The following is a 20,054-nucleotide window of genomic DNA, read 5'->3' as shown; positions in this document are numbered from 1 at the left end:
TTTCTCTTTCAGGACAAGGAGAGCACAGGATAGTCCAGGGGCTGCTTTGCCCCTGAGACTGTACTGCATTACAAAACCCACATACCTGTTTGCCATGCTGCACAACTTGAATATATGGTTCCCCACCATGTACACATCAAATGCATTCAACTCTGGAGGACATCCTCCTCTTCCAGAGCTGCTCAGCTTATTAAAAACCACAGGAGGATGTTTCTCCTATTCTACAGAAGTCAGGGAAGTTCTTTTGCTGCTGCTCACACAGGCACTGTTTGAAGCATTGATTCAACAGGGTACTTGGGCATATCTGCAAATTGCAAACACAGAAATAGTCTGTGAAGCCAACAGAGTACAGAGCTGCTTAAGGGCTTTGCTCAAGAGGGGAGAAACCCACTTCTTGTCTTCCTTCCCATACATCACAATAGATTCGCACCATTCATACTCAACACTATTAGGAAAGAGCAGTTTAGTGGGGTGAAGTCTCAAGAGCAATGAGCAGGTGAAAGAACTTTCAGGGTACTTAAAGATGGATAGCTTCTCTGTGGCAGGTGACAAGCATGAAGGAGAAGAAAGGCACAGAGGGAATCTCATTCCATTTTCCAAGATCTCTCCTGCATCATGTAAGGGACACACAGCAAGCTCTCTCTCATGTTGAATTGAGCTGGACAAGTCAGCTCTTTGGGTAGAGCTTATGCAACATCTCTCCGAGGGGCTGAAATTGCCTCTGACTTGCACAATCCATTCCAGTTTTACTTCCTGTTACCATCCCCTACGTTAGCAGTTCACTTCAGCTACAGGATAACAACATCCTGAAACCCAATTTTAACACCTTACTGTTTTGCTGAGGTAGGGTGAGAAGGGAGGGTCTCAGAAAAAGAACAAATCCCTCTCCTGTTTCTCTCCCCATTTTCTTCCTTCTGTTCCTCTGAGACTTAGTGTGGAAAAAACAGGAGGAAGCTGAGCACAAAACCTAAAATGAGACCCTTTGGAAAGACACAAACCTTTCCAAGTCTGCAAAATGCTTTCTACAACTAACAAGCATTTCAAACGAAGGTGCTTCACTTCCAAACTTACCGTATAACATCATGGCAATTCCTACATCCTGGAGGCCAAGCTGACTGCTGGTTCTTACCAAGTACAACAGAGTCATGTCACGGCCATCTTTCCACCATACAAATTTGTCTTCTATCTACATTATAACATTAGGTCTCTAATTAAACAGTATCTCTGACCCCTATGGATAGTATTCTCCTCTTTGTTCACATGTTGAAATGATTATTGCTTTCTATTTCCAGCTTATCTTGTCCTTGTATTAATAAAGAGACAAACCCATATTTAAGATCTCTAGTGTACAGCTGTAATACAATGTGCATTTGCTTCACAGATATACATAGAGTACTTCCTACATAGAAAGCAACTCTCGCATATTACATATTCCTCAATCCATTTTGATACAGAAGCAATTCTGCAGGTATCTTGTATTTCCCACCAGATTTTGGGTGGTAAGGGAGGAGATTTTCCCCATCATGGCCATGTTTCTGACATCTTGTTCAAATCTGTAGCAGTTTTTCATCATGGCATCAGTTATGTCAGTGCGTGTTCCATGGGAACATCAGCACCCAAACCTTCATTTTAAATACGTAGTTCACAGAGGAGCAGAGAATCTTGCAGACTGATACTTTCACACTCCCAGATGGCTACGTGCTTTGTTTTAAATGATCAGCCCGAACTGAAACTGGGACATCCAGACAGAAACCTACACTGGGGCAAGATCTAAACTTTCTCTGCTCACTGAGAGCACACGAAACGTGTCAGTGACTCCATGAGAAGAGCATGTAAAGATAGCACCTCAGTTTGAGAAGACAGGCAGAAACATGGGCTGAACATGCTGAAGGGTTGGTGGGAACATTGTCACACATCGCCTGTGATCCTGGAGGAAAATGCTAAAGATCTGTTTGCAAACATCATGAAAGCAAAACACTACACACCAGAGAGGGTTTTTTTTCCTCTTCCTTTAATTTAGCAGTAACAATGTCTACAATACATTGACTCACAAATTAAGTGAAAGTATGAAACCACATTCTTCGCACTGAGATGGGACATTCTCGACTTTTACTTTTGAAATACCCTCTCAAGGGGGAAGAGCTCTGAACACCCAATGCACATCTTTTGCAACGACCATGGGTGGGAATTTCGATTTAGCAGTGATGATGTCTAGTGAGCCTCATTCGTAGAGATCAAAACGTCCTGCAAACGAGTGCAAAGCTCACTGTACAGCTAAAAGGGGAGGGAAACTGAGGCACAGTGCTGGGCAGTGACTGGCCAGGATCAAGCAGCAGGCAGCAGAGATCCAGCCATAAATCTCAGCTGACTCCCAGTCAACTCCTGACTCACCAGTCTCCCAGTACATGTACGTGGGTACCTACTGTCCTGCAGTTCAGGTGTTATACAAGCAGATCTTCTTTCACCTCTCCTGCTGTCCCATTGGCTCCATTCAACCCTGCTGGCTCCCTGACACCTTCCTCTTCTTCTTCCTGCCCTCTTGCTGTCTCTGCTTCTCTGAGGAGGGTGGCACTGGAGAGGTGGCTGAGGAGCTGCCCTTCCCGGCGAGACTCAGCCAGCTCTTTGGCACAGCACACAGGAGTGTTGGTCTCGTAAGTGCTATGGAAGCTGTTGTAGTCGACTTCATAAAAATCCTTCTCCAGGGTGAGGACGGGAGTGAAGCGATGTCCCCACAGCACCTCGGTGTCCATGTAGGAGCTGCGAGCCTGGCAAGTCATCCCTGGGTGGAAACAGAGGGATGTTAAATGCAAAGCTTCCTTACATGCTCACCCAACCACTGCTTTCATTTAAAAGCACTTTCATGTTATCTCCATACCTGATTGCTCTGAGGCACAGAAAAGGTCTTCCCTTAATAAGCCTCACAAAAGCCTCTATCATGTCAAAGCTGAGCACTCAAAGGGAAAGGGACGGATTCATCGTTGCATCTTCAGACTGCTCCCTGAACCTTGCTCTTGTGATTTTGAAGTCTGGTATTACTAAGCAGCTTCTCTGTCCTCACATTGCTCTATTGAGGTGCTGCTTGCATGGTTGATACTAACAGCTACAATGACATCCAACACTGCCAAGGGACCGCACAGCCTGACCCACATGGCCCCATGGCAGGTGACCCACCACTGTGTCTGACCCCATCCCTCCGCATCTAGGGAAGTGTCAGCAATTCCGTCCTGCACTTTGGTTAAGAGAGATGCATATCCTGAAAGTGGAGAGGGCCAAAGCTCCTATAGATTTATACGGTTAACTGGCTTATACGTACCTCTGGAGGGTTTAATCCGACTGTGTGGGGTTGGCAGAACCAAACCCCATTTTGCCACACAGCCAAGCTCATGAGTGTATTGCATTCCGTGTATTGATGGACCGTGGATTGAATTAACAGTGGTTTATCTTCACTCCCTTTTATCAGCTAGCAAAGAGCAGCTCATGGAGTCTGGTAACATCTGAGTCCTGCTGTGTTGCTGACACACTGTTGACCTCCCTGGGCACCGGCTTTTATTACAGGCAGTTTTGAGGGCCAGGGCTGCAAGGTTAATCCCATTTGCTGCTGCTCCCTCATGCCGAGAGGCCAGAATGCCAGACAACCAGCAGCATGCATGGTAAAGAGAAAGTTAAACTTGTCCTTTTGCCTTTAGAGCAGGTTTTGCACCAGAAATCAAGGCCTTCGAGTGCCTTCTCCAAGCTCTGAGGCTTCAAAGCCCAGCAACAAAAGCAGGAGAGGAGAACACTCAGATTAGGTCCCTGAATGAACTGGCTGATGCTTACCATGGCCTTCCAAGTGCAGCAGAAAGGTCTCCTTTAGAAGTCCCCAAGGCCAAGATGGAGGGATACTGCTAGATGTGGGCATCCTAAGGGAACTCCTGCTTATAACCAGGGCCTGAAATAGCTCCTTGCCTGGGGGAGAACCTGACAGTTAACCTGAACTCCAGAGACACAACCACAGCTATCTCCGGCTGTAAGTATTCAATTAAGAAAGGAACAATACAAGGCTTTCAGCACACTGCCAGCTCCCTGCAGTAGCTGCTTTCTGTAACCCCAGGGGTACACAGAGCCAGCACAATAAGACAACTTGTAATTGCTCCATAATCCCATTCAAATATTCCTTTTTAGCACATGTGCAGTGGTGTTTTAATTGCGTGGGGACATCCTGCCTGGCAACTCCTACACTACCCAGTAAACAACACCATTGTCTCTGCTTCAAATTCCATTAAGTGCCTGCTTTGCAGGCTGCCCTGTGCTTTCCACCCTGGTTAATCAACGCATCTCTAATGTCCCTAGCTAATTGTTGCCTCTCTGACAGCAAAAAGATGACAGAAGAGATGTGGAAACAATAAACATTATTTCTATTAAAGGCATACGGATGCAGCCACTCTCCACTTGCAGACAATGTGCACTGTGCCCTCTCTGCTCTGAGTAGCTGAGGTTCAGCCAGCAGTGGGGTGGATTAACTCACTAGACTGAGATCTTTCTTACCTGGCTGCGAGCTTGATGCAAAAAACCAGCTGTCTCATTTCCTAAGCCTTGCATATCGAGGGCCATGGGACACCTTGGGTGTAGTGCATCCTTACCCCATCTGCTCCTATCCACCAAGAACCATGCCAACTTTGCCTCTGCTGTTGTACCTCGGTGCTGTAGCACCCCTGAAACCTGGACATCTTTTGAGAGCACAAGAAACTGAGGGAGGAGTTCAAAAGCTCAAAAATCTCTTACAAGACTCATCACTGTACTTATAATAAGTACTTGATAAAGGCTGTTGATCCTTCTCTTGAAGCAGATATAACTACACATTCTAGGTTTAAATGGTACAGATATTTGGTACAGTTAGAGAGAAGTGTTTGGTGACAATCTGGTTTAAATATAAAGCATGCTTAATATAAATGTGTACAATGGTGGAAAATGTGAAATCTTCAGCTTTCAAGTTTTAGTTAGAGCTTTCTCATTTCTTACTCAGCTTTCAGCTGCAAACAAAACTCAATTTGGATTGAAACCAGGAAATACAAAGGTATAAGCAGATGCACCAAGGTATCAATACAGCTGGAGAGCAGAGGACTGTCTCCTGGTTTCAATAAACATTTCATAGAGTTTTAATGATAATTTCATTATAGCAGAATCCCAAGAAGTGGATTTTTCTGTCTGCTCTCTGCAGTCACTACATCAATACAGAGCTTGTGCATGTGCCTGCTTAAGGCAGCCATAGATGCCCTTCTAAGTGGCTCGTTTCTGGTTTCCAGTAGATGAAAAGATACCAAATATATTGCTGTGTGTATTAAACCAGGTGTTTCATTACATTCCAGAGCAGAGAGTCACTGAGGCAAGACTGGTGTGTAAAATAGGTGTCAGGGAACGCTACCAATAAGGCACCTGCCTGTCATCGGAATCAGTTGGGATCAAGCAGCTTGCATTTTGCCAGAGACAAAGCAATGTTAATGCGTGCTGACAAAAAGCAGTTACTTGATGACTCTCGCAGTGAGGAGCCTGGTTTTTGTGCAGCAACTCGCTGGGAGTTGCTGATTTCAGAACATCTCAGTGCTTGCGGTGCCGCTGATTATGCAAGTGGAGCAGAGGCTCGCTGCTAGGGATTGCTCCCGATTTCCAGGTCTTGTATGCCCTTAGGTTACCAGTTAAAATCAAACTTCATTATCACAGGGCAAATCTAACTGCCGCTGCAGCTGGTGGTGTAGCCAGCATGAACCAGCAGTCTCTCTCCAAGAGAGAGGAGATGGAGAATGTCCGTTTCCATCAAACACTCCATCACAGCCAGTACCTTTCCTGGCATTTTAATGGGAGAGGGTGAAGAGACCACAAAACCTGATCCACCAACCAGATCCAGAATTGCCACAGGCTTCAGTTTGATCACATCAGCAGTGCAGCTGAATCTTTCAGTACTGCTCCGCGGCCTGAACTTCCTCAGTGGGCAGAGATATCCCAACCCCTGGGGCTGTCAAGACAACATTTTTCATCAGCCTAAAATTAACTCTCCTCATTTAAATGCCACAGAGCTCAGTGATTATCTGCTGGCAAAATGTCATGTGGACGCTGACTGTGTGCTTGCCAGATTTGCTGGGCTCTGTGCAGTTCAGACACAGATATTGCTGGGAGTGATTTCACTTCGCTGTCCTTGTTTTCATCCACTGCTGCGCGCGGGGTGACTTTTCCCCTTGCGCTGGGTGCACTAACGCTGCATAATACATACTCCACCTACACTACAAGGGTACAGAGAAAGAAGGGATGGACTCAGAGGTACAGTGACAGGCTGATCCAAGTCAGGATGGCAAGGAGTAGTTATAAAAATGTAATGTTCTATCGCTCCACTTAAGCAATATCATGACTTTAGATTAGCATCAACATTTGGGTGGTTCTAAAATGTGTTAATTCGACCAAAGAACACTGTAACCTCCACAAAGTCCGTATTCCTCCAACTTGAAAAGGAATATTAGAAGGTAGGAGCACGGTCCTCCAATTATTTGTCCTTGTCTCCTTCCGAGGGGGACAAGTCTGGGCTTGATTCACTTTGATTTTTATGCAAGAGGAAAGTAATAGGATTTTAATTTATCTGAATGCTCTCCAGGCATGTGAAAGCTCCCAGGCACTGGAGATGGAGAAGAAAAAAAAAGGGCCTTATGATTTAAGTACCTTGGATTATGTTGCCATGTCTCTACTAGGGACAAACAGAGCACCAAGCTCACACCTTCAGGCACCTCACAAAGGTATTTATTGTGACTACCCTGCCAACATCTACCTCTGGAGGATGATTCAGCTCATGAAAAGAATGACTCAAAATGTCCCTCTCTTCCCTATAATTGCATAAGCAGTTTCCGTAACAGTTCTGTGAGGTCCTTCTTGCAGAAAAGAAAACTTATTTATATGCAAAATGCAAAACAAACCAAGCAGACAACCCAAACCAGATGATGAATGCCTGAAAAGTCTGGTTCATCATTTCACCCCTCCTTTGTTCTCTCACAAAAATGATGATTGATTTCAGGATATCTTATGCTACTTCTTTTTCTCCTATATTTACAGCCAGGAAATTTTACTATGTCCTCTGTAAAGATGGATAAATTGAGGCGCAAAAAAGCCGCTGTTTGCCTACGCTCTCACAGGGGTAGCACAAGATAAATGACTTCTAATCATTAAACCACTTTTTATCACACAGATTCTAAGCCAGAAATATATACGCCTCTCCTTTCCTAAGAGTTTATTAAAATACCATTTAGTGACTGGACTAATTGGGCACCTGAAGTGTCTCTTGTGGCTTATTTAATGGTGCTGAGGAAAAGAGGTTAATGAAAACCAGTGAGAACCAAGAGTAACAAGCACTGGTGTCTCTGTGCCCAGACAATAGCAATGCTGGACACCGCAGATGCAGCAGCGAGGTCTGTAGGAGAGAGACTGATAAATCAGGAATCTCCACTGCTCTTCTGTGATCCAGCAGCCCTGGTTTATGACCAGGAGGGTAAGGGAAAGAGGTTTGGTCAGCAACAGCCAAGACCTATTCTGTCACTATGGGAAGCAGAAAGACAGTGCAAACAAAACCGCATTCCCTTCGCAAGCACATTTTCCACCTTTGCTTTCTTCTTTTTTATTGCAGGTCACATCACAAGCTGATCTTGACAAGCATCCCTTTCAGATAAGGCAAAAGAGAACTAATTCCCTAAAGTAATTTCTGTGACCAATTCATTAAGGCAGCGCTGTGAGTGATGCTGCTGCTTTCCAAATTGCCCATGAAGCAGCCCTGGAAGTCAGAGCACTTGTCATCTGTATTGATTTTGCCTTTACAGTGGTCAGCAATGATCACAACAGATCAGCCCAGAAACTGAAGTCTCCCTTCGGCATATTTTAACCTCTTGTGGAGTCACAGTGCCTCAACCACACTCAAATACTGACTGGAAAGCCCTATGTCAGTGGCTTTCTGCTGCTGTGTGGGTTAGTTAGGGGGTCTCTAGAGAGCTCCCACTGCAATAACAGAATATGTATTCTCTTCTTTGCAAACAGGGTGTTTCTCATGTGTTTCTATTAAAATCCAAGTCAGCTTGAAAACAAACCCATGGGTTTAAGACACAAAACAAACAACTGGAAGTGTTTTGGAAATTAAAAGCGTTGTTTCAAACCACAATGTTTCATTTTGTAAACGATCTCCAACGGCTTCAAGTGTCAAGTTATTCCATGCTTTTCATTTGAAGCTGTTTACCATTGTTGCCTTCTACTGGACCAGAATTACGCTTCAATGTCAGTAAGAAGAGGTGGTGGTTGGAGAGGAGACAACACATCACACGTTTAATATGTGCATGGTTGGTTAAAGCTACTGGGTAAAGTTATATTCTTCAGTTATTTGAACATTGCCAATTGCCTTTTTGATGTGCTTTCAAAATACCTTATGAATAAACAGAACTGTATTTTCCCCAGCACTGGGATGCTGGGTCCTCCTTTTTCATAGGGGTTACTAAGGGAACAAATGGTCTCATGCATTTTTACACTGCCCTGAACCTGACCAGGCTATAACGGTCTCATGATTTCATAGAAGTCATGCTGCAAGTAAATGATACCATTCCTGAGAGCAAATGGGACTTGAACAATACAATAGGAAGGAAAGAACTCAAAGAACTTGATTGGAGCAAATTTGAAGGTATAGAGGTAGGGAGTAATGTCCCCCAAACTGCTTGATCAATATTACAAAGTGTAAGGACAAGGCAGGGAAGCACAAACACTACTGCAAAGAATCACCCCCCTCGCCAGTTACTGTATGTCATGCAGAAAACCCTCATCTCGGGGTCTGAATCGAACAACAGCATCATCTGAGGTCCAGGCTGCACTAAGTTCAAGGCAAACTGGCTTTTCTAGCCCCAGTTTTGGAATTTCACAGCCTGTTTTCCGAGATGAGAATAATTCATTTTCACAGATGTCTGCTTCTTAATATCATTACGCACTGGCCTGTACAATCCCTCTGGGAGAGGAGCCCATTTGTAAAGCAGTATTATTCCTATGCCATGCTTTTAATTTTGAGGTTGTTATTGATAATGACTTCCTCTCACACAGATCGAGCAGAAGCTGAGCTTTCAGAAGAGGAAGGCAATGCAGTAGCTGTTCAAACAGCATTTGATAGTGTCACTGTGTGATGAGGAAAGAGGCTTTGCACAAACAAGGAACTGCATTCCATGCTCAGATTAGGAGGTTCTAGTATCTAGTAAACGTTTAGGCTACAAAATAAGCTTCCACTGCAAATCTTTGCCTTTGATAGTCTTTTTCCACCCACCCCTTCTTTTGCCACAGCTCTGCAATACTCTGCTCGGAAAGAGTATTTGCCTAGTAATGCCAAATGAATTCCACTTCTGCAACACAGTACTCCAACCTGGGTACAGTGCGACCCACACATAACCTCTCATTAGCTCTGTTTGGGAAAGTCAGCTACTGCTGTTCACCTAATGACTGAAAGGAGATACTGGGAAACTGAATTAGCTCTCCAGAGCAAAGTCTTTAAGAGCAAAGGGCTGAGGTGCAAGAATTGAAGAGAATATTTCCACTTGCATCTGGCTGTTAGGAGACTAACAAGGACAAATCTCAAGAAGGGAAGAGCATTAATAGTAACCAAGGGCCAGAATCTGGCTCTTCCTCAAAGGCCAGCATAAATGAATTAGCTGCAAGTGGTAAAATGACCCCATGGGGCCACGTCCAGAGTAAAAGCATCTTCACCCCTGCACAGACCCCTCAGAGATTCACTGCATCCCACCTGTGGCCAGGAGCCTGGAGGCTGTTGTAGCCATCCACTCTCTCAGCTCAAGGTACTCATTTGCTTTTCTACACCTTGGAAAGCTAGGTGTAGATTTATTATACACAGACACAGACTTCTTTCATTGCCTGCCACAAATACCCCAATAGGAGGAAACTGGGAATCAACTGACTAGATCTCCAAATCTACCCATTACACAGCATTGTTTTAAGCTGCTTGATTGCAAGAGTCACAAAAATAGTTTCTATTTTTCCTCTTTGAGCTGCTTTTGAAAATGCATGTCCTGCATCATATGCAAGTCATTTGGTTTCGGCACATGCTGGTTTATGGGATATAGTAATACCTGGCCACTTCCTTCATTGCCTCCATTAAAAAGCAGCACGACAGTAATACCTGAAATAGCACAGTTACAGCCAATTTTTAATACAGAGAAGAAATGGAAAAAGGCACCATGAATTTTGATCACAGGAAACAAGAGCAGAGGAGGCAGCATTAATTCCTTCGTCCATTACTTTTTTCCCTGCAGATCATCTCTAAATGATCATGGACCAATCCCTTCATCTGAATCCTGGACTTACAAAGAGTGAAACACTATAACATGAGCTAAAGGAGCCATCTTTTAACTGCTGGTTATCTCAGACCATAATATCCCACCTAAATCAGTCACTAGAGAAGAACAAATCCCAACATGTTCTCAGTGCAGGTGACACTGACAATAAAATATTAGGGCCAAAATGCACTCCATTCTTTCCCCTTCCCCCCTCAAAACTGTGACCAGACATGTTCTTACCTGTTGCTTCCACCATTCCTTCCAGGATGACCACAATTTCAAACTCCTCCTTCTCCAGTTGGGTGCGGGACATCTCCCAGAAGGGGCTTTTCTCATTGATTTCATGTGAGATGATAAGAGGTGACACCAGGAACAATCTGTCATCTCCAGTGTCAAATCCCACGTTGATGTCTGTTTGGTTCAAGGGGATAAACTCTCCTTCTTTGGTCTGTTTGGATTTAATCAGTTTGGCTCGAATGGAAGCCTCGACAATGTGGGAGTTGCGGAGGTCTCCAACACGGAACATGAGACAGAGCTTCTCATCCCTCATGGAAATCACGGCATTGTTAGAAAACATGAGGGTTTCAGCCCTCTTCTTTGGTTGGCTGATCTTAACAAACATGCACCCCACCATGAATGCATTGACAATGGAGCCCAGAATAGCCTGGATCAGGAGCAGTATGATGCCCTCTGGGCACTTCTCTGTTATGACCCTATAGCCATACCCAATTGTTGTCTCAGTCTCAATAGAAAACAGAAAAGCAGAAACAAATCCACTGAGATTTTCAACACAGGGGATCCAGTTCTCATCTTCAAGGTGGTCGAGGTCTCCCCGGATATAGGCGATGAGCCACCATATGAACCCAAAAAACAACCAAGTGATGGTATAGACCATGGTGAACACAAGCAGATTAAAACGCCACTTGAGGTCCACCAGCGTAGTGAAGAGGTCACTAAGGTACCGGTAGGTTTCTTGGACATTGCCATGGTGCACATTGCACTTGCCACTTTTCTCCATGTAACGCTGACGTGGCTTCTTACCCTCTGCTGATATGAGGCGGGTTCGATCGGTGGCAATGGGGACATCATCCCGAGCCTGCTTGGGAATCTTCTTAGGCTCTCTGGATGTAACTCCGATGTCCATGTCCTGGTTCATGAAGATCCTAGAATCTCCGGCCATGGCTGTGCTGCAGGAGAACAGACAAATGAAGGTTGAGATAGGAGGAAAAGAGCTGAGACAAAACCCAGTTTGTTTTAATGTCTGAACCATTATGACAACAAATATAGCAAATCTTAATGCTACCCTGACAGACTTTGCCCCATGCTGGGATAGAGGCTGACTCTACATCAGGAAAGCTTTTTTCTAGGACTATGTCTTTCCTCCAGAAACACTTTGAAAGGCTTCAGCACTTCTCTCCCAACAGCCACTTGTGAAAGGCAATGCTGCATGAAACTGGATGTTAAATACTGATTCATAACACACAGCCTCTGCAAACACGAACCCGCTGCCACTTTGCTTAATGCACTACTGGAACCTCAGAAGACATGGTGATGGGCAAGGCTGGGAATCATGAGATGGGGAAATCTTGTTAAAGGGATTTTTGGGGTGTGTTGTTTTTTGCCCTCAGATTTATTTTACACCCAAAGTTTGCTGGAGATCACAACTAGGAGCAAAGTGAAGATACAGCAACTTGTCTGGAGGTTTCTGATGCCTCAGGGTTTGGGTGCATACCAAGAAAAACCTTAGTAATGAACAGAAAACGCTGAGCACCGCTGTCTACCTACATCTCACTGAAGTCTAAATTATGCATGAAGGCTTCCCCAACAGTCAGCAGAGAAAGACACCTCCATGGATAATTCAGATTTCAGGAATGCTGAATCACCTTCTGGAAGCACCCACCCCCTCCTCCAAATTCTTCTGGCTCCAAAAGTGAAATAGGCATTTCATTTAGCATCTTGAATTCCACATCTGAGGGTGTGATGAATCCAGTTAATCAGATAGATCAGAACCACCCCTTTACTCATCTGACATGAGACACAAACACTTTCAGTAATGTAACAAGCAGCTATTCAAAAGCCCACTGCTGACATGCAAAACTGCCCCACAAGACACAAAGAAATAACACAAAATGATGGCTGCAATGATTTTTGCAGGTTATAATGTGACATCCTGTTTACCAAGATGATTAGATACTCCACATATGCTCTATTGAAAAACAAGAGTCCTGATTCTGAATGCAGGGCACAGACAAAGATCTCTGTGAAAGCTTACCTAAAGAAGCCTTGGGGTATCAAAGAGAGAGTGGCAGTATTTTCTATGGTGCTCATTCTCTGCATTGTCCTTGCAAATCCTATTAAAACCCAACTAAATCTATTACTGCTACCTCTATCTTTAATCTTCTTATGTGCCTGTGAATGAGAAAAGGTGCAGAGATACAATTACGAGTATCTTGGGAAAGACAATTTTAAGACCGAGCAAAGTAGCTTCATCTTTTTGGTATTAAAAAGCACAAAGGGTGGGTGGGAAGGAAGCAGAGGCAGGATGAATAAATGAAGCAACAAATTTCCACTTCCATTCTGCTGTAGCCAAGTCTGGTTAACAGCAAAGAATTACTCTTAGCCCTTGTATAAGTCACCATCAATCATTACTGCAATGAAGCCTGTTGCTGGAACCATACCCGCTGGCTCTGTTCACCAGGGAGCCCAGCCATCTGTCCACAGCACAGTCCCAAAGCTGCTCCGTCTGGCACATGTGCCATGTTGGAAGAGTTTGAGCCAGGGCTGAGCCAGTGCAGCCACAGGAAGGGGGAAATAATAAGGATTAATGATGCTGGGATGGTAAATTAGGAGGAATCAGGTTTGCTTCCCCCCTGCACATGATGTGGGATAGGTACCCCGGGACTGTGCTGTTCCCTTCCTCAGCAACATCTGGAATTTGGGTAGAATATTAATCCCTACCTCTATTTCTTTCACTCTGAAGGTAGGACGCCTGAGAGCTGCTCATAGTATATTTAGATACATCTTCAGCCATTTTCTACTACCTGTTGCTAATCCAGCATGCCTGGAGCATTGGTCTGGCTCTCTGCTGCCTTATGCCTTACTGTGTGTCTCTGTGTGCAAAGCGTCTGCTCGATGCTGCCAAGGTGGCTGCTCCATCCCTGGCAGTGTTCAAGGCCAGGTTGGACACAGGGGCTTGGAGCAAGCTGCTCTAGTGGAAGGTGTCCCTGCCCGTGGCAGGGGGTTGGAGCTGCATGAGCTTTAAGGTCCCTTCCAACCCAAACCAGTCTGTAATTCTAAGGGTACACACTGGATCTTGCATCACAACATGCAAACGCATATGCCAAGTGCGTGTCAGAACAATCACACGCTTTTTTCCTCACCTCTTTAATAGGGAAAGAAACATCCTATGCACTGATTTAGAGAGAATTAGGTATAGAGATGAACCTCTTTGCTTTCTTCTTATCAGTATTACTTTTGATCTTTGTCAGCGTTGTTTGACTAATCTAAAATTACTCCATTTGGACTAAAAAAGCTTTCGATGAATATATGTGCGGAAATGCAAAGCCAGGCAAGTGTTGCATGTTTCTAATTTCAAAACAGTTGCTTTAAAGAGACTTTTGTTGCAGAAGTTTTATCTGCAGCTGAGTTTCACTGACACTACGGAAGAGAGCACCATCAATTTCAAGAGGTTAATCTACAGTGGAAGGTTTCCAGTATTTGATTCATACCAAAGAGGCCAAAAGGATCTAGAATGGTATTAAAAAGAGCAGAACATAATACAAAAATCAAAAAGGTTAAATCCCTAGAAATATCACTGTGGTGAAACAGTCTACATTAATGAAAGCGCAGGGAAACCTGCTTAGACTAGAACACCCAAGGGACCAGCAACGTCACTTTCCTAATGCTACTGATCTTTAACAATAGGTCAAGTGAAATCTTTCCAGAAAGCTCCAGGAACACCTAACAAGTGGTCCAGTAAAGCAGAACAATTCCTGCTGTAGATGAACTTTACTGACAGCCTCGGTGGCATTATGACTGCTCCTTATATTTAACCCTCAGCTCTCCCATCCTTGGAGAAGCATCACCTCAGCACGTGGCTTTTGGAAATAATTCAGCAGATGAACCTTGGCATTGGATTCTTTAAGAGGAATAACACTGGTCAGCAGTTTGAGAGCAGGGTTGGGCGTCTGCAGACCACCAGCTTTCTGTTCCAAATGATTCCAGTATTTTCTCTCTAATTGTGAGCCTTGATTCCCCACCTGTATGGATATGAGGTCTGTAAGATCCAAGGCACACGAATCTTCTAGGAAATTTGCTGTCCTTCCCTTATTGTTTCAACTGCTTTGGGAAACATTAGCCCAAATTGCAAGATACTATAAAAGGAGCGCTGCACCTGTGCGAGGATTTGGTTAACTCCTTCCTCAGATAATACACTGCCACTGCTGAGCACACACATCGCTTCCAGATAACAGCAATTACTCTGTGAACGTCTCCCACAGATTCAGACTCCAGTTTGTAAATCACTGCTCCCTCCAGCAAAGAGAGCTCAGGTGAAATTGCCTCTAATCGCTCCATGCACCCTCCTGTTTCTTTGGCATTTACTATCTTTGGTTAAAAGAGGCCAGGATAATAAAAATGTCACTTTTGTACAAAGCTGCTTTCCCTTTGGACAGGCTACTGCAAAAGGAGAGGCGAGGCAGCGTATTACCAGCCTCTCAGAGAGGCTTTTTATCAGACTTGCTGTTGCTCAGCTTCTGCCCGGACAACAGAAGTGGGGCAGGTGGTGACACTTAGGGCTCTTGGATGTGCTGAAGAAGAGTCAGGTTGGGCTTACCTAAGTGTCTTCAGGAGGCATTGTTTTGCAGAGCTGATGGAGCTCTGATAGCTCCAAGAGAAGCCTGAAAGGAACTTTCCCCCCTGCTGACCATGGTGACTTTTTCAATGTAAATAAGCACTGATCTTGCTTAAGGGCATGCACGTTTCAGTGGGGACAGGAGAGGTCTGAACTGGCAGGCAGGACCTTGAAGACATGAATTTGTCATCAAGTTTGTGTGAAAAAAAGTACCTCTTTCTGTTTGTTTTAAACCTGATGCTCGTGTTTTCTTGCATGCCGAGAATAAATGAGCAACTGTTCTTCAGTAAACCTCTCAAATCTGGATTCTGCTTAATTGTCATCCCTTTTCCCAGCCAAAGAGCCCTATACTGCCCAACAAGCAGTCAATACAGCGGTAAAATTCAAGAGCTCATTACTGAAAAATCTGACCTGGTTCTTTTGCTGCCTGTTGCCCTACACCACATAAAAGCAGAGCCTCAGCTATGGTCCCCAGGTTCCTCTGGGGCACATATTCTCCTTTGCTTTATACTGCTGCGAGGGATTGAAACTCTTAATGACAGACACTAGCAACATGGGAAAGCTGGGAGAGGAAGAGAGCAAATTAAAACAGTAGCACCCAGTGAGAATAAAGGCATTGATAGCTGAACAGAGTGCTAGTAGAAAGATGGAGGAAGAAGGAATACTAAGAATAGATGGCCTTTAAAACTCTGAAGATAAATGGTGGTGACTGACTGAGGGGCTCTGATTTCCCTGAGAAAGATATCTCTCCCACTATCCTTTTATTTACTGCCTGTGTACAACTGAGACTGAACCCTCAACAATGCAACATGAGGTCACCCTTTGAGGCATGCAAGAAAAAGAAAAGCAGGTAGATTTTGTGCAAATCATGTAATCTTTCCATTTTCTGATTTATGAATAGAGATGGGGGGCTGCCTCTTTGGAAAGTGCTTGGAGATCCACTGGTGGAAAAAATGATGCAGAAGAGTTATGCTATCCAAACCCAAGGAAACTGCACAAGAAGGAAGACTCCTGGCACTTGGCTAATGAACATGTGGCTCAAAACCTTCCTCATCCAAATAATTGCTTTTCAAAGTGTAATCTCACTCAGCACTGAAGCAGGGAGATTCCTCCCTTTAATTTCCTCTTTGAGTTTGCGTTCAGTCACAGCACTGCTTTTCTAACACACTAACCGGTATGATTGTACAAGGGGATTTCTGTGGGGCCAGAGGAGATGCCCACCAAGTACACGTGTGGCTGATGATGGTGCCTCTCTGCTTAGCATTTGTTAGGCTCTGAAATACCAAACCAGAAGGTATTTAGTCTTTCGAAGGACTGCAACACAAAGACAACATGAACATTTGTACTTTACTTTTACCTGCTAATTCCCTCCCAGTCTACCCTTCTGAACAATCACAGCTCTAAGATCCCCCAGTCCTTTCATGGGCAGCTGTGAGGTAGCAATGTGGCTGTCATTCCTGGAGTATCCCAGTATTTCAGTGTTTAACACAGGTTATCACATGTCCTAACATTTTCCTTGTTGAGATCTGTGAAGCAAGGAAACGCTCTATTGCCCATATTTCAAGACAGGGAAGTGAGTCACAAATACACTTACACACTCCATGCTCATGCTGGGAGTTTGTGGTGGGGCAGGGAATTAAACCTAGAGTTTCCAAAATCCCAAATGAGTGCCTGTAAATCCCCTTCCACCAAGCCAACAGCAGTGAACAATCCCTGTCTGCTTCATTTGTGCCTAAAGATCACTCCAAAAAGCCTACACAGGCTGATCTATCAGCAGGAATAACCTAACAAGATGATTTCTAACACCAAGAAATAATGTTTCTGTTCTCTCAAGTAGCTACAGGTTTCAAATTGATTTTACCCACCACTGCTATGGATTAAAGTATAAAAAAATCCCATACACAGCACAAGTTTGCAGTTACATTAAATAGATTGATTTCAGACCAATGCAGAAAAGAGTGAAGAAACTAAACTGGAGTAAGAATAGAAACTGGGGTGGGTTGTTGGGGTTTTTCCCCAGAAAACAAGGTGAAAACTAGAAAATGCCTTATGAAACATCATCATGACCCCTGTGTATAGGCTATAACAATCAGTCATAGAACAAGGACTGGGGAACATGGAGTTTCCACACTATAAGAGGTATCTACTACTTGACATAGCACAATTCAGATGCAAAGGGCAGATGGGAGGATATAATCCATACAGCTTCCAGCCAATTACCGTATACTTGAGTGATTAAAGGAGCTGAGCATGAAAAGCCCGTGTGCAAAGGATGCAATCACAATATCATACTCCTGGTGGTTTCCCTAATTTTGATATAATAACTTTCCCAACAAATAAAGCCTGAAAATATGCCAGTTTGATCCTTGCAGCCCCAAGGAAGAGCCTGCCTGAGGCACTCTGCAGCCTCTCTGTCTCTGTCCTCTTACCCCAGACTATTTTTAGGGGGACCTTATGGCATCATTGAGAATGTGACCGCTATCTTTCATCCAACACAACTGACCAAAGACAAAGGGACACTTCTGACCTGATAAGACACTCCCGGTTCTCCAGCTACTGGCTGTTTACAGACAGCACATACTGAGCATTGGGGAAAAGAGAACATCTACCCTAAGAGGAAGTCCTGCCCCCGGAGCACTCGCATTCCTGTTCTCCACCATTAGATATTTCACCAATACAATAACTGGGAATGAAGGATGTTAACACCACTTCATACTTCTCCATTAACTTGCATTCAAAGAGTTTAAAGATGAAGTGACCCAATACAGGCTCCTTCTGCCCCAAGGCCGTGCTATTGAACCCATTGTGCAGACAAAAGATGAGTCACAGAGAGACAAACTGACCTGCCTAATACCAAACTGCCGGCTAAGTGCCAGTGCTCAGCCCAAACGTCCAAGCAGCTCTCCCAGCCTCAAACTGAACAGAAAGTGGGTGATTCTCATGTAAAAAGAGTCCAGAGATTTGTCCTGGAACAAGACTCCAAAACTCTGTTTCCTTTCTCATAACTGGGCTGGAACCTTCCAGAGATGGGGAAACTGAAATGATCCTGATCCTTTAACTCCAACTGAGTAGGAACAGTGGGAGAAAGAACTGAACCCCAAAGGTGAAATAACTCCGCCAACACAAACACTACCAGACACACTTCCCATGCATTATAGAAGATACTGGTTGCTTGGACTGAACTAGAGAGAGAAACCAGTTCTGTTGCCCTCCAAGCTGATCTACTACCAATCCAGTGTAGTTGCCTACTTAAAAGGGTGCAGGAGGAAGGACCTGCTTGATTACAGAATCCCCAAAGTCGGATGCTAAGCTTTGTGGAACACAACCAGTTACTGCCAATTCTCAATCGGTTCCTGAAACTCTTAGGTCAAAGCCGGATGAGACACAAAAGTTTGCGTGTTACTCCCAGCCACCATGTGCTGATACAAACAGGAGGACTCGACACCTTTTTGACGAGTGAGAAGGACAGCAGTAAAACAAGAAGTCACATTTCTCTCTCCCAGAGCTACAAACTGTATTCCCACTGTATTAAATGAAAGGGCTGTTTAAACATTAAGCTGATTAGTAAGTATCCTAATTATACATTAATTGAATCTTTGACTCCAGGTGAGGATTATGGAGTCGCTCCACACATTTCAGGGCTGCTTCTGATCGTCTCCCCCTGCCCATTGTATTCCACTGGTCCCCACTAATCTGGTATCTGACCAGTTAATCATTTCCAGTATCTTTTCCTGCACAGCACCTTTACAGATCTCACCGTGCTTCCCCCCCCCGATCAACGTCTAATCTCTGGCTTCCCAAAGAGTTCCCTAGCAGCTGCTGAGCTACAGCACACCTCTAGCTCACACCCTGGCAGGTTTGGGCACAGAAACCTGGGGTTCAGCTCAACGAACACCTCTGCTGCTTGTCCTGCTGCCTTCCGGGCAGGAGAAGTCAGAGTAGAAGTGAACTGGAAAAAAGAATCACAAATCAGGTAACTTACTTGCTAAGAGCAGCTCCGCATCAGTCTTGTGCCTTGGCACTTGGGGGGTGATGGACGGTGGCAGGACCGAGAGGTAGGTAAACCAGCGCCCGATCCATGCCATCACCAGAGAGCTGCGGTCGTCTTCGGATCCCGGGGCTGCCTCCTTCCTCCGTCCCTCTGCCTGTGTTTAGGAAGCATTTATGTGGCACTGAAGGCTTCAATGCCCACGCCCCTTTCCCTCGGTGTTCCCGGTTTCCCTGGCTCTGTCAGAGCAGAAGGGTGCTCCAAACCCTCACCTCAACTGCTGCAGCCTTACTTTTGCCTGGCAAACGCTGCCTTTCCCTGCTCCCGCTCTCTCCCATACAAATTCCTGCGAGTGGAAAGCTTTTCAAAGGGCTGGGGAAGAGGGGGGGCAGAGGAGAGGACCGAGTGCGATGGGGAGCATCGTCTCTTCTGAATAAGCAGCGAAGGGAAAGGGGCCGGGAGTGAAAGCGAAGAGGGGAGGGGTTTAAAGCGCTGCTTTGCACTGAAAGGGCTGGCTGGGGCGGGGGAAAGGCGTATTCCTGCCCTGGGCTGTGCCCTCCTTGCCCGCTCCCCAAGAGCTGTGATTTACCTCCTCCCGTGCCTTCCCGTCTCTTCTCGGCTCTCCCTTCCCTGGTTCTCCTTCCCAGGATTGGGCTTTCGCTTTCTTAAGGGGGGTGGTGGTGGTTCTTTTAAAATCACACAAACAGAAAGCAGGTCCTAAAACACAGGAAGAGAGGGAGGATAAGGAGAATGCAGAAGCTGCACAGTTAAGGAGGATGTGCGCATAAGGTGTGGAAACCCTTCCAGGCTGGAGCAAGGAATTTGGGAAGAGAAGGAGGGAGAGCGTGATTCCTCTGGCACCTTTCCCTGGCCTGTCAACCATGGAGCT

The 20,054-nt window shown here is 45.0% G+C and overlaps 1 protein-coding gene across 1 annotated transcript; it reads right to left on the bottom strand.

Moving 5' to 3' along the window:
* Positions 1 to 958: 958 nt before the first annotated feature.
* KCNJ5 (potassium inwardly rectifying channel subfamily J member 5) lies at positions 959 to 19,634 on the bottom strand. Its single transcript, XM_062608751.1, has 3 exons — positions 19,160 to 19,634; positions 10,566 to 11,512; positions 959 to 2,779 (listed from the first exon to the last, which is right to left on the bottom strand). Exons 2-3 carry the CDS (start codon positions 11,503 to 11,505, stop codon positions 2,442 to 2,444), a joined length of 1,278 nt encoding a protein of 425 aa, XP_062464735.1. The 5' UTR covers positions 11,506 to 11,512; positions 19,160 to 19,634; the 3' UTR covers positions 959 to 2,441.
* Positions 19,635 to 20,054: the final 420 nt, after the last annotated feature.

The sequence above is a fragment of the Pezoporus occidentalis genome, unplaced genomic scaffold (assembly GCF_034315485.1).
Source record: "Pezoporus occidentalis ecotype Australia unplaced genomic scaffold, CSIRO_AGI_Poc_V1 ctg130, whole genome shotgun sequence".
In the NCBI taxonomy this organism is placed as follows: domain Eukaryota; kingdom Metazoa; phylum Chordata; class Aves; order Psittaciformes; family Psittacidae; genus Pezoporus; species Pezoporus occidentalis.
This window is presented reverse-complemented; position numbering and strand designations above follow the sequence as displayed.